This window comes from Myotis davidii, unplaced genomic scaffold (assembly GCF_000327345.1).
Source record: "Myotis davidii unplaced genomic scaffold, ASM32734v1 scaffold944, whole genome shotgun sequence".
Lineage (NCBI taxonomy): Eukaryota > Metazoa > Chordata > Mammalia > Chiroptera > Vespertilionidae > Myotis > Myotis davidii.
The window spans coordinates 1,340,215-1,355,303 of NW_006296283.1; the positions used below are offsets into that span (position 1 = coordinate 1,340,215).

General features: G+C 37.9%; 1 protein-coding gene and 2 pseudogenes across 3 annotated transcripts in view; 2 read left to right on the forward strand and 1 right to left on the reverse strand.

Moving 5' to 3' along the window:
- KDM5A (lysine (K)-specific demethylase 5A) overlaps nt 1-7,793 on the forward strand; it is a 103,587-nt gene extending 95,794 nt beyond the window's left edge. For 2 of the 3 annotated variants that reach the window (XM_006771306.2, XM_015568849.1), the window contains one exon: nt 3,362-7,793. In XM_006771306.2, coding sequence (XP_006771369.1) covers nt 3,362-3,568 — 207 coding nt within the window. In that variant the 3' untranslated portion in view covers nt 3,569-7,793. Of the gene's footprint in view, nt 1-2,831; nt 2,917-3,361 lie in introns of those variants that run through there. The other variant, XM_015568850.1, reaches the window with a different exon arrangement.
- Nucleotides 7,794-9,161: 1,368 nt separating this feature from the next.
- LOC107184317 lies at nt 9,162-10,386 on the reverse strand (annotated as a pseudogene).
- Nucleotides 10,387-13,497: 3,111 nt separating this feature from the next.
- On the forward strand, nt 13,498-14,785 carry LOC102752981 (annotated as a pseudogene).
- The last annotated feature ends 304 nt before the right edge of the window (nt 14,786-15,089 follow it).

The window sequence follows — 15,089 nt, forward strand, 5'->3', positions numbered from 1 at the left end:
CTCTAGCCAAAATTACAAAAGGGAAAATGTTGTCTTATTTGGGAGAGATGATAGATTTAATTTTGGAAAACTGGAAGCCAGTAAGTATAGTGCAGAACTAAGTTTTAAAAGACATGAGACCACTTTTCTTAGCAGCAAATATGGATAAATTGGCAATTTCTTATCCTATGGATTATTATGAATGGGACTGGACTGGATTAAGAGGTTTGAAAATAGAAGTAGAGTTATCTATTTGCTCAGGGTGGCATAATATCTCAAATCTGAGCAGCCCAAAGAAACACAATTTATCTTCCCAATTACCTTTACCAGCTCCAAATAGCCAGAACACTTATTCTGAGTTCACCAACTACTAAATTAGTACTTTATAAACCTTCATTTGCTTACAGGACTTTTATTTTGTTGCACAGAAGTCATCATCTCCTTTTTCTATCTCTGATATATTTTGCCACAATAGGAACATTTTGATCAATTATTTTCTCTATTTCCAGCTTCTGAAGCTAATATATACAAACAGTTACAGAAAAAAAAACCCAGAATTTATTTTAGGAAGGAATTGTTAAGTTGCTCTAATTTACAGAAAGCAGTGTCACAAAGTGCCAGTGATGATCAAATTTAGACTATGTAAGAATTCCCCCCTCCCCCCCCAAAAAAAGAATTCCCTGGGGGCTGATTGAAAATGTTTTCTGGTTTGTACCCCCAAGATATTCGGAGTTTGTGGGTTTGGGATGGGTTTCAGCTACACTTCTAACAAAACCCAACAACTGTAACCAGTTGGGCTCAGTGGATAGAGCGTCGGCCTGCGGACTGAAAGGTCCCAGGTTCCGTTCAGGTCAAGGGCATGTACCTTGGTTGAGGGCACATCCCCAGTAGGGGGTGTGCAGGAAGCAGCTGATCGATGTTTCTCTCACATCGATGTTTCTAACTCTCTATCCCTTTCCCTTCCTCTCTGTAAAAAATTAATAAAATATATTAAAAAGATGTTCTGAGGCTGAATGAAAACTACTTTAAGGATCTTGATGGCCTCATAAAAAAAAAAACCCAACAGGTGATTCTGATTCAAGTGGTCTACACATTTTAAGGAGTGCTGCTGCAGGCAGTTATTTCAAGATGCAATAGTTTTGTGAAAGGTAGGATAATGAGTAGAGCCATGAAACTATATTTAAAAATGCCTCCAGGATCCCAGGCAGTAACTAGGTGTTTTGCTATACATTATTTCATTTGATCATCAAAATATTCTATAAAAAAGATGTAATCTCCATTTTTACAGATGAGAAAATTGAGTCTTAATGAGATTAAATGACTTGCCTCAAATTACGCACCTCAGAACTCAGAACTTTTGACCGAATTCAGTAATCTTTATACTACACAACATAGTTCAGTAAGCTCTAGAATTCTAAAATAGGAACAATGAAAGCAGAAAGATTATTTTGAGCCTTGGCTGGTTTGCTCAGAGGTTAAAGTGTTGGCTCATGGACCAAAGGGTCTTGAATTTGATTCCTGGTCAAGGGCACACATCTCGGTTGCAGGCTTGATTCCCAGCCCTGGTCAGGGCACATTCGAGAGGCAACCAATTGATGTGTCTCTCTCACATCAATGTTTCTCTCTCTCCCCCTACTTCCTCCCCTCCACTCTCTAAAAAAAAATTATTTTTGACAAATAATTTCTCCCACCCTTTATTATAACCCTAAAACTATTAACATGACTATCATAGTTTTGATCATTTTTTATAGTACATGGAAACTAATTTTGAAAACTGCTCGCTTTCCTTGAAACTCCTTTATCTAGCCAAAACCTTCCTTTGTTCTTTTTTATAAGCTGTGCTGAGGTACTTATTTAATCTCTTCATATGCCTTACTTTGCTCTGATATTGGGCAAAGCTCATTGTTTTAAGTGGCTTCCTATGTTGCCAAGTGAAATGATCAACTTTTGTAGTGTGTACTGCATCTGCCATGGAATCAGCTTTAAAAACTACCACAATCGCCCTCCAAATATAAAAAGCCACAATCACCTTATTTTTTAATTCTAGGTCCAAGGCTTAAAGTCACTAAAATGATAGTGCCTTTCTAACCTCCTACTATTATCACAATACTAGAGGCCCGATGTATGAAACTCGTGCACGGGTAGGGTCCTTAGGCCTGGCCAGTGATCAGGGCTGATCAGGGCCTTCTGGCTGCAGGCCAGGGCCTGCCTTCATTCCATGCCACCCCCTGGTGGTCAGCACACGTCATAGTGAGCGATAGAACTCCCGGTCTTCCCTGTTGAACTGCTGAGGGGACACTTTGCATATTAGCCATATATTTATATATATAATAGAGAAATATGCAAATTAGCCCGGACATCATAACGGTCACAACCTAACAGCAAGGACTTGAGCAGCCGCAGGCTCCCAGCACCGCCAGCCCCCTATCAGCCTGGAATAATGACGCATTCAAAGTGAGCCCAGAGTCACTGCACAGGGGGCTGCATCTAGGACATCCCTCTCGTAATCCAGGACCTCTGGCTCCTAACTGCCCACCTGCCTGATTGCCCCTAACCACTCTGCCTGCCAGCCTGGTCGCCCCTAACTGCTCTCCCCTGCCGGCCTGGTCACCACTAACCGCCTCTGCCTTGGCTTTGTCCAGAAGGATGTCTGGAAGATGTCCGGGCTAATTAGCATATTACCCTTTTATTAGTATAGATTCTCTGAAGGGTCAAAGTTTGCCTGACATCTGCCAATAACCTAACAGTCATCCAGACTTTAATTTTAATCCCAAAGTGATCTATTGACCTGTGTCTTTAACTGTTTTAATTGGTTAATTTGTATTTATCTGATATTTGCTAACTTTTTATAGGGAGTTGTATTTGTAACGGAAGAAGAGAAGAATAAAAAATATTAGTTTTAAAAGTGGCCTATGTGACTGCTTTTCTAAAAAGGTATTTAATGCTCTTAGTACTTTGGCTTATCTCTTTGAAATAAAGCTAATACACAAGATTGCCTTCACATTGTTGTACTCTTCCTTTCTTGATTGATAATTGCATTGCCTAGAAATTGTTAATACCAGCTAAAACTACTTGGCTGCTCTATTAGTTCCTTTTTTGTCAAGTTTTTCTCATGTTTCTGCCTTCCAAGGAGTCTCAGGTATTTATGAGGCAATGGAGTACCTAAGAGGCCTAATTTTGTGGACATACTATGGTAAAACATAATTTTGAGGTATTAGCTTTCCACCTTCTTTCTTTAAAAAAGAACCCCATAAGAAGTCATTGTGTGTCTCTGGACATCTTAATTGTTGCTGTCATTTAAACAAGAAAGCTCTTTGGTTTGCTTTTATTTTAGGCTTAATGATTATATAACCTAAACATTTCTCAATCTTGTCTCCTACAGGTAGACTGGGTACAATGTGATGGTGGCTGTGATGAGTGGTTTCATCAAGTTTGTGTGGGAGTATCTCCAGAAATGGCTGAAAATGAAGATTACATCTGTATAAACTGTGCAAAGAAGCAGGGGCCAGATAGCCCAGGTCAAGCACCAGCTCCTTCATTCATAATGAGCTACAAACTACCAATGGAGGATCTTAAGGAGACCAGTTAGCATATACTAAGTTAGTTTGGGACATGGGGAAAATGGACCACATTAAGATCTTAGTCATAAAATTGAGTGGATTAGATCCATTCACAATGTTGCTTCCAAAGATGAATGGCCTTCAGAGAAAGTCCTTATAGCTGACTTCCTCTTTGCATGGACTGTGTGATCTACATTCTCTATCAACACGTCTGTGCAGAGGGTGTCTTCTTTGGTACAGCAGCCAGTGTTTCAGTTCATGTTTCTGTTGAGTATGGTTTGTTACATTAAGGCCAGACATTTGATTGACCTCCAGGGTGGTTGGTGTGCCATCAGGGAATGCAAGATGTGTCTTATGGCCAGTTGGTATTAGAGGTTTATGACATAGAGGCAGCACCATCTGAGGTGCTGATTATGTGGCTCTCTTTGTTAGGATAGTTACAGAGGAGTCAGAGTACCACTTTTCCCACTATCACCCGGCATTTAGGGTCCTACAAATACAAATAGGAGAGGAACAGGGCCAGAGCTAACCTCCTGTTAGAAGTCATGGGATGGTAGCACAGTCTAGACCTCAGCTACTTGTGCTTGTTTGTACCAAGAAGAAAACCCCAAGTGAGAGGCAGATCACCTTACCTTCCCAAGAGGGTGTCTTGTAGTTCAGAAATCTGACTAGATTGTATTCTGGGAAGAAGAGCTTTTCTTATTTCAAGGCAAGGAGCCTTTTTTTTGCTTAGAGAAGTCTTGCTGTCTTGGGTCTATATTTTAGAGCAGAGAAGGTCATGGATCCAGACTTCTGCAAAAGAAAAGAAGACAAGTTAATGTTTTACTGAGCCACAGGGATGCATGCTTTTGGGGGAAACCTTCATTCACAAGTATACTAGATACCATCAGGCTTCAGGCATGGCCATGAACAAGACCAGCAAGTAACATTTTGCCTTGCAGCCCCGAAGCCAGTGTCTGCTGTTTCCAATATTGACAATTTCTGATTGTGGTCCACACCAGATGCTGTTGAATAACACCATGGCTTCATCAGAGGATGTGGGATTGTAGGACCTCTGGTGATGAAGTTGTTTAGTAAATCCATTTTTTAAAAAAGAAAAAAGGACTTGTTTTTACTTTTTTCTAAATGTCTCTGACTACTGACTGTTCTATAAATAGATTATTTTTCCTTTTTTAATATACATATATGAATATATAAATATATATATATTTACTGTTACCAGCAGCATATGACAGAGTTCCTGTGTCAGAAATCCTTTTGGGGGCTTGCTTACTCTTTTTTGCTTTTTCATGAAGAAGTCCCATTCCTCCTTGTAGTACAAGGAGTTAGCACTTCTTTGTCCATCCTAGCCTAACCAGATCTTCCATTTTGTTTTTGTTCAAATAAATAATTATATTTCCTTTGTGCATTGGGACTTGTCCCTGTCTGTTGGGAAAATTGGTCTTACTGTTTCTGTGATGGCTGTTTCTGTTTTTGTATGTGAATGTTTGAAACTATGGTGCTGTGTCCTCTTCCTTCCTGTTGTGTTCTCTTTTCTTGTTAAGGTGTTAGGTAAGCTGTATGGAAATTACTACTAGAAGGGGACTAATTTTTTTTTTTAAAGAAAAAAACAAGCAAACTAAAAATAGTGTTTTGTCTTTACTGTCCTGTGTCCCTTTAATTTGGTTTAAAAATCTTGTTTGACTTAATCAGTTTTACTTTTAAAGAGGGCAGGAGCAGGGTGGGCCTAAAGAATAGCTTCTAGTCACCTTCCCATTTTACCCCAATTAGTATGAAAGAAATGTCTTCTAGTAACTAGAAGTAAAATGTACTGTCCAGTCACAGTTTAAGTGGGTATGAGATTTAACTCAAAAGCCATCTTATTTAAAACACACACACACACACACACACACACACACACACACACAAGAAACACAAAAAGCTTTTCTATAAAATCCAGTTTTTATAAATGTGTTCTGTTTCAGGCTACCTACCTATTTTTGAGTCACATATTGAGTGTTTTGACCTGTTGAGAGGTTCATAAGTGTTGCTGTGCATGTGTCTTGAGAATCTAATCTCAGGTGTGTGAATGATTTAACATTTCAGTGGATATTGCAAGATAACCAATTTCATAAGTTTTCATTTTGCCAAACTATATAAAGATATTAAGAATTTTTTCATTTGGTCAATGTTACAGAAGAAAGCACAGTATTTTTTGCCTTTTGGTCTTTGTAAAAGTAAATACTCATGGGTTAAAAATTGAATGCAATTTTACATGATGGCGGTCTTGGAATATATTTTTAAATATTCTATTTTTTTCCTTCCTAGTCACCCATTAACTACTCAGCCCAGTGGAGGGGCATGAGGATGCTAAGAAAGATAGCTAAGGTGCTTTGCTTCTTGGAGTATGATAAATGGATATAGGTGGCTGTTTAAGGAATGCTTTATTTTCTGAATGTGGCATTTGCCTGCTAGAAACCTGGGAGAAAAATGCAGGGCAGTCTCCAACCATGAATAAATAGCTTCCTCTTTTTCTTCTGACATTTTGAAACTTACATATATCAATTAATATATACTGTGGGATTTTCTCTATTTGAAAATCACAGAGGATTTGGTCTGACTCTTGACCATAGATTTAGATCAAGGCTGAGAAGAACAGGTGAAATTAGTTTTTTTAAGAGAGAGAGAGAGAGAGAGAAATTAACATACAAATCAATTTGGAATTAGTGGACTAAGATTCATCTACTTGAAGAAATGCTGATGCTCTAACAGAAGACATTGTTTTCAGTTAGAAGAAATTACTATTTACAGCTTACCCCATTCTGTGGTATTGAAACATTTTTATATTAAAACTTAAAATGTTTCTTTCCCCAAATATCTCCTCAAAGTTGCAATACCTCACCATGGGTATTTTAACTTAAATGTCAATCCTTTCAAAGATATTTCCTACTACCTTCATTATAAACTATTTTGGCAAAGGTTGTAGAACGAAAAATGAAGAAATGCTAGGTCTTTGATAGTCTCAAAGGATGGGTAATTAGAACTATGCAAGCTGCTAAGTTTACAAGTACAACTAATACATCGGTAGTAGCTTTCTTGTTGGGGGAACAAGGGGCATTTTGCTGTCACAAATGTGTATTTTACTGTGATAGTTACTGCTACAAAGCCATGTTGAGATGTAGATGCTAGGCTCCCTAAATTGCTGCAAACCAGCTTTGCACTGCATGAGTCAAATTTGTGCCTCAATAAAATTACAAATTACTGTATATCATACTTTGAATAATTGAAAAGGCAAACATTAAATCTGATTCACCGTAATATACTTTAATCAAAACTCTAGCAAAGGCTAACAGATTTGTAGTATTAGAACAAAATTTCCTGTACTTTCACTTCTGTTCTCTGCTTTTGTCTTTAACAAGTATCTAAGAAATTATTTGTTTTCCTTCATTTTTTTAGTTTGGGTGCAATTCAGTGCACATAAAAGAAACTCCCTGCTTGTCAATATTTTGATTCTATAATCATTTGTGTGAACATCAGCAACTACTTAAAATAGGAGGATGAAAGGAAAAGTTGAGAAAACCCTTCCAAGTGAGATTATCTACTTTTTAAAGGAGAAAGTGACAGTTTTGGAGTGGGATTTGTAAATTGTGGAAAAATTAAGCAGTTAAAGTCTCACGTATAACCAAGTTTAATAAAGGGTTTATATGTGAACAGTGTGTAGTAAGTTGCTTTTGCAGTAAGTCCTTAAGTATAGATTTTAAAAACAGGTAAATGATTTGCTGTCCTCCATGTTGTTTCTTAATTAAAGTATATAATTACTTTTTTGATATGGATGTGCCAACTGGTATTTATAGCATGAGAAGGAAAGGATGAATGTTAATCTATTTTGGAATTGCAGTCTTCTCTTGGCTTGGGTCATATCCACTCACCACTATGCAATGAATGATGTGCACTGGGAAAGGTTAGGATGGGTTTTTAAAGATGTATCCTACTTATCTTTACCATTGCAGTACTCCAAGATGTCTAAACAGGAATGTGTTTTGTAAATCTCAAGACCCTGTGTTGGTTATTCCCTTAAATATTTATTTATTTGCTAGTGAGACACTTAAATATAATATGGATTCTAATTTGCCAGGGTTTTTGGTGGTGCCTTATGAAAAGTATAACCTGATTTCTTGTTTTTTGAGCATGTTTTGGCATTTTTTGTTTTCTGAAAGAATATTAGATATGGTTATTTGCATTGCATCTAAAAAATAAAGAACATTTTTATGTGTGCTCAGGTTCCCCCCTACTTCATCATTTACAGTGGTGGCAACTCTGGTAATCGAGTAAAGGTAAATTTTGGCAGTGAGTTATTAATGATCCTGAGGAATACTAGCAAGTATATGAGAGCCACTTTTAACCTGTGCCAAAGCAGTTTCTAATATTGTATTTGCTCTCTATAAAATAAAGAACTGGCCTCAAATAATTTGATCAGTAGTGTGTTTAACCTACTGCATTGCTGAGAATAGTGTACTCAAAAAGTATGAAGTTGGAAAAGTGATTCCTGAAGATTTCACTTGCTTTCAGCAAGAATCGATTCCCAACAGACATTTCCCCACCTTTGATTCTTGAGCGATTTATTCATTTGCAACAAACCAGTAATTTGGAAAATGAAATACAGTTGACCACTGAACAACACGGGTTTGAATAGTACAGGTCCACTTATACACAGATTTTTTTTTTTGAGACGTATTATACATGTATTTTCCTTACATTTTCTTAATCGTTTCTTTCCTCTAGCTTGCTTTGTTGTAAGAATACAGTATATGCTGTATATTACACAGAGTACAAGTGGAACCTTAGTTCTCAAACTTAATTTGTTCCAGAAGACTTTTCGAGAAGTGATTTGTATTTTTTTTATAATGATTTGTATTTTTAATATTCTTTTTTATTGATTTCAGAGAGAGGAAGGAAGAGGGAGAGAGAGAAACTGATCAGCTGTCTCCTGCACATCTCCTACTGGGGATCGAGCCTGCAACCTGGGCATGTGTCCTAACCAAGAATCAAATAGTGACCTCCTGGTTCCTGGGTTGACTTGCAACCACTGAGAACAATATAAAGAATACCGTCAAATACTATATTGTGAATAAACTTAGAGTGATTTTTAGAGCTTAATATTTCCATATAGTAATTCCATGAAATTGCTAGGCAAGGATTTTTCTTTAACTTTGTCTTTGGAGCTAGGTAGTATGTATATCTTGTTAATGGGGAAAAAAAGGCACCACCACGAGAAGCTTTTAAGGATGGCTTGTGATGCTAGCAGCTGAAAGCTTGTATTAAGGAACCCTGATGAGTTAGTTGTAAGGGACATAGGAAAGAAGTCAGAATTTTCTGTAGTAAAAAATAAAACCACAAAAAACCAACAAAACAAACTTCAGAAGCCCAGATGAAGACTTCAGGTAAAGAACACTGATTTTAGGAATCAAGTAATCTGGTTTTTATAATTCTTTGTATGACCTTATGTTAGTTACTTAGCTTTTTTGAGTCGATTTTTTTTTTTTTTTTTTACCATCTGTGGGTTATACATAGACATTTAAATAACAGCCCCTTTCCTTAAAAGAGGGTACAATATAGATGATGAATTTTAAGGATTTTTTTTTGAAGTGAAGATATCAAGATTTTATTGTCATACAATAAAACAAAATATGAAGCTTAGAACTGGATCACTTGGCCCTTTCGTTTATCTCCTCCCAGTTCAAAATGCTTGCATCTCTTAATAGCCAGATTTTCTTAGATCTGCAGTTGGGTTCAACACATTCAAGCCTCAGCACAATCTTCTTTGTAGTTTTAGCCTTTTATCGGAAATGGGCTTCGTCTGCCCACCTTAGCCACTCTGCTTCCTGTCATAATGCCGCTTTCCCTGCGCATACAGAGAACCCCTGCCTTTCTTGTACGGTGTTACTTTGTGGGGTTGATGCTTGCCACACTATTTACAGAACGTTTGGTGGGTTTTAGGAACATCCACCATGTTTGTGAGCGCTATTGGCAGGGAAAGAAGGATATTTTTAAATAAAACTTTACAGAGTTTAAAGAGTAAGATACAGGTGGGTTTTAGACATGTAGTCCAATCCCCATTTAATGATAGAAAAATCTATTCGGCACTTCTGAGGAGGGAACATACATCCTATTTTGAATAGTCTCTTTTTAGAAAAAATGTGTTGGTCATTAACAAATTCATATTAGAGATTACCCATAGTTTTACCTTCACTTGGGTCTTAACTGTGCAGTTCATGAAGCACTTTCATGTGTGCCCCAAAACCGGCATCTTGCCATTTATTCTGTGCTGAACTCTGAAGGTAAGGTGAGGGTATCAGACACATTTTCAGACACTCCCTCCTGAATTGCCCTGGCCTTTGTAAACTTTTCCCTACTCAAAGCATAGGCCCATTTCCTCTCCATACTAGGATGCACCCTGCTGAAACAGCCACCTGGACCCAGGCAACTTTAGTCTTCCTGGCCTAACCCTACCATCCTCTCTACTTGGGGTTAAGCTTCATTGAGACCCCCAAACAGATTATCACTAGTGTTCTATTTGGAACTTGGAACAACAATTCAAGCCATAGCCTTGGTCCAATGATCAGTGCTTCTGTTTGTTTTGTAATAGAAATTTACTCCAGAGTTTTAATTGGAGCAATGAGGATGGTTTAATTCACTTTGCTTCTCATCCCTGTAATTCATTGCTGCCATCTAAAGTAGAAACCTGTCTACTGACCAGCCCTCCCCTCATATTCCAATGTTGTAACCTGCTATCTTCACTTTATTTTCAAACTAGAGGCCTGGTGCACAAAATTTGTGCCCAGGGGTGGGGGGGGGGTAAGTCCCCTCAGCCCAGCCTGCACCCTCTCCTGGTCATAGGCAGCCATCTTGTGAGGGTGTGAGGGTTAATTTGCATATTACCACTTTAGTATATAGGATTGCTGCTCCCCCCATCACCAATTTGCATTATAAAGACTTCACTTACCTATTCTTTTATAAGTAAACTTTTCTACTTTTTTCATTAAATGTAATCTGACTCTAAGCCACACTTCTCTTGGATTTTTTCAAGTCTAGGGTGCTCGTTTTCTCACTTCACTACTACATGGTGTGAGTAGGTGGATTATAGAGGCTGTTGCCCCTATATTCCTGATTTTCAAGGCCACACTTTGAGGCCTCTGCTATTCAGCTGTACTGTGTACCCTCATCACTGCCATCTCATTGCATTCACTCAGGACTTTGATGGTTCATGGCCTGTCTGCCCCTAGGCCTTCCATCATTCTGGGTCATATTATTGGTCATGAATGACCTTACAGTTTCTGGACCTTCACTTTCAATAATCATTTTCAGATCAGTTAGCCAACCACTTTTAAGGACATATATGGACTCTCAAAAACTTATTTCTGAAATGTTAAATTTTAAGATCCTATTCATACTACTATGGTTTTTAAATGTCCTTTGAGCTCTTCCTCTCAGTATATATACTCTGACCTCAAGAAACCTCCACTTAATCGCTTTTTTCTTCCAATCTGTCAGTTCACTCTAGCTCAGTGATGGCGAACCTTTTGAGCTCGGCGTGTCAGCATTTTGAAAAACCCTAACTTAACTCTGGTGCCTTGTCACATATAGAAATTTTTTGATATTTGGAACCATAGTAAAACAAAGATTTATATTTTTGATATTTTATATATTTGAATGCCATTTAACAAAGAAAAATCAACCAAAACAATGAGTTTGCGTGCGTGTCATAGGTTTGCCATCACTGCTCTAGCTTTACCCCTTCTCCATTTAGCATAGACTCACTCATGATCTGTTGTTTTCCCCACCCTGCAGAGCCTTGTCCCTAGATCATTTTAGCCATCTGCTTTCTTTGTGCTCACGGGCTGCTGAATACTACCGAGTTCACACCATTGATGGGTAGCACCACAAATTGACTTTGAGAAGCAGTTTAGCAGCCCCAATGCTCCAACAACCTCTTCCATTCGTAAAGGCTACTTAAGACTCATCTGTTGTCAAACCCCTATGCTGCCACCTCTTTTCCTTCAGCAGATGCCTCCCCTCTTGACACTGGAGAAATTGAAGCTTACAGGAGAGCTCTAAGCTTCCTTAGTCACCATCAGCATCCTCAACTGTCTCAGAGTGTCTGTCTTCTGGCCAACACTATGAATGTATAGATGAATGAGCAAGTCAGTGAGTCTCGTCCCATCTTAACTCCTTAGAGACCTGTTCCATCATCTTTTCCTCTCTTTATCTTCAGTGTCTCATCTCTAAGTCATTTAGCATATAATAATACTAGAGTCTCCTATATTCTCCCTTAAATCTGTCTTCTGCTCTCTAACTTCCTTGGTAGTCAAGCCCCATTTGTTTTCTCTGCTTTCAAATCACTCCTTAGTCATTGTAGTCTTGATTCTGCCCTCAACATTCCATTGAAATTACTCTTACTAGAGCCATCAGCTAACTACATATTGCTAAATCCAATGGATAATTCAGTTCTTGACTTCTTTTCAGTATTTGACACTATTGTTCTCTCCCTTTTAAAAACTCCATTGGCTTCTTGGCCACTACTTTTTCCTAATTTTTCTTCTTTTTAGCTGCTCTTTAATTAGTCTCCTTTTCTGTTTACCTTTTTTAAATGGTGTCATCAGAGACCCTTTTCTATATACCCTCTTTGGATGCCCTCTATACCCAGCAACTAAAACAATACCCTGCATATAGTAAACGTTCAATAAATAACTTGAATGATGTTTCATGCCTTTGTTCCTCCCTTGGTACTGTTTTTTCTTTTATTTTTTTCATTTAATTTATTGGGGTAACATTGGTTAATAATTTTTTTTAAAGTCTGACTTAGCCCGGCTGGTGTGGCTCAGTGGTTGAATGTTAACCCATGAACCAGGAGGTTGTGGTTTGATTCCTGGTTAGGGCACATGTCTGGATTGCGGGGCTGATCCACAGTAGAAGGCGTGCAGGAGGCAGCTGATCAGTGGTTCTCTGTCATCATTGATGTTTCTATACCTCTCTCCCTGTACCTTCTTCACTCTGAAATCAATAAACAAATTTTAATTTAAAAATCTGAACTTAATTTTTTATTATTTGAGTACTAACAGCCTCCTATCATGTTCTCATTCAAATTTATAGTGTATTCTATCACAAATTGAGTGTTGTTTTTTTATTGATTTCAGACAGGAAAGGAGAGGGAGAGAGAGAGAAGCATCAATGATGAGAGAGAATCATTGATTGGCTGCCTCTTGCATTCCCCCTACTGGGGGTCGAGCTGCAACGAAGGCATATGCCCTTGACCGGAAGCGAACCCAGGGTCCTTGAGTCCACAGGCTGACGCTCTATCCACTGAGCCAAGCCGGCTAGGGCACACATTCAGTGTTTTTATTCTTCCAGAAAACTTTAGACATCAATGAACCTCACCTGATAAAGTATGTCCTTTCATCTTAGTAAACCCTCCCCAAATGCCTTTATGGTGACATGAAAGAATGGTAATAAAGTCACAAAATCTCAAGTTGAAAATTATCAAATAGCAATGTAGCTATTTAAAGAAACTTCAAACTATTAAATGAAAATTTAATAAAACAAAAGTAATGGGGCCTTTCCATAGTATCCTTGCAACTCTGAAAGCCATTATACGTTTCATGATTTTTATTTTAATGACAATGCCGAATTTAACTTGAATAGTCTTTGAGAACTGAGAGCATTAGATTTTCTCTAGTGTGAATTATTTGAAGGGTAGTCTGTTGTGAGAAACAATTTATCACTTGGCCTTGCCACATTTGATACATTAGTACAGTGATGGCGAACCTTTTGAGTTCAGCATGTCAGCATTTTGAAAAACCCTAACTTAACTCTGGTGCCGTGTCACATATAGAAATTTTTTGATATTTGCAACCATAGTAAAACAAAGTCTTATTTTTTGATATTTATTTTATATATTTAAATGCCATTTAACAGAAAAATCAACCAAAAAAATGAGTTCGTGTGTCACCTCTGACACGTGTGTCATAAGTTCGCCATCACTGCATTAGTATGTTTTCTCCCAGTATGAAATCTCTCATGACCCCAAAAGTATCAACATTTGATAAAAGCTTAACATATTCCTTACATAAGTAAGTTTTCTTTCCAGTAGGCATTTTAACATTACATTAGGCCCGGTTTTGGATAAAAGCTTGCAGTACCCGTTATATATTTGTATTTTCTTTCAAAGGGCTTTGACAAATACAGGACTTTTACAGATTCTGATCAGTATTGATTATTTGTTGCCGACTAAGAATTGAACACACTTGAAAGGCTTTGACATATACATTACATTTGTGAGATTTCTCTCCACTACCATCCACTTGCTACATACATTACATTTATATGGGTTCTCTCTGTTATGAATTCTGTAGTGCCTAGTGTGGTGTGAGTTGCAATGAAAAGATTTGTCACACTCATTACATATATAAGGTCCCTGCACAGAATGAATTTTCTGATGAGTAGTGAGATTTCAGCTTCCTCTAAAAAATTTTTCACACTCATTACATTTATAAGGTTTCTCTCCAGTATGGATTCTCTTATGTTCCACAAGGCTTGAATGCTCAGAAGAGGCTTTGCCCACTCATTAGTTTTCTCAATAGTTTGAATTTCAGATGACTTGTCATATTTGAATTTTTACTATAGCCCTTGCCATATATATTACATTTATATGGTTTCTCTCTGGTATGGATGCCCTGATATCTAGTAAGGTTTGCAAATTGGGTGAAAACTTTCCTACACTCATTATATTCATAAGATGTCTGGCAGGAATAAATTCTCTGATGTCTAGTCAGGTTTGAGCTTTCTCCAAAAGCTTTCCCATAGCTTGTGGGTCCTCATTTCCAAGATGACCAAGAAAAGAAGGAATAGCAGTCATGCCCAAAAAAGCTGAGGCCATGTACAGCCTATTTGTTGCACCAACTCCACCCAATGTGTGCCCAAAAACAAGGCCCTTAAGAAGTTTGTCATTTGAAACACAGCAGAGATTGCAGCAGTTAGGGACATCTCCAAAGTGAGTGTCTTCGACACCTATGTGCTTCCCAAGCTGTAAGTGAAACTACATTACTGTGTGAGCTGTGCCATTCACAGCAAGGTAGTCAGGAATTATTCTCATGAAACCTGGAAGGACCGAACACCCCCACTCTGATTTAGACCTGCGGGTGCTGCCCCACAACCTCCACCACAGCCCATGTAAGGAGCTAAGTCCTTAAGGACTGAAGAAAAGTTCTCTGAGGGGGGGGAGGGGAATAAATGTACTTTAAAAAAATTGTACTTTAAAAAAATAGCCTTCCCATAAACATTACATTTGTAAGATTTTTCACTAATATGCATTTTCTGATGCTAAGTAATAAGGATGTATAAAAAATTCCCCAATTTATTACAAATGTTGATGTTGACACTAAGAGGAATTTTTTTGAAGTGGTGAAGCAGAACAACTATTGTTAATAAACTTCTCAACTTGATTACTTTCATAAATTTTCTCTTCAGTTTGAAGAGAGAAAAAAACACAACGATTGGTTGTCTCCCGCATGCGCC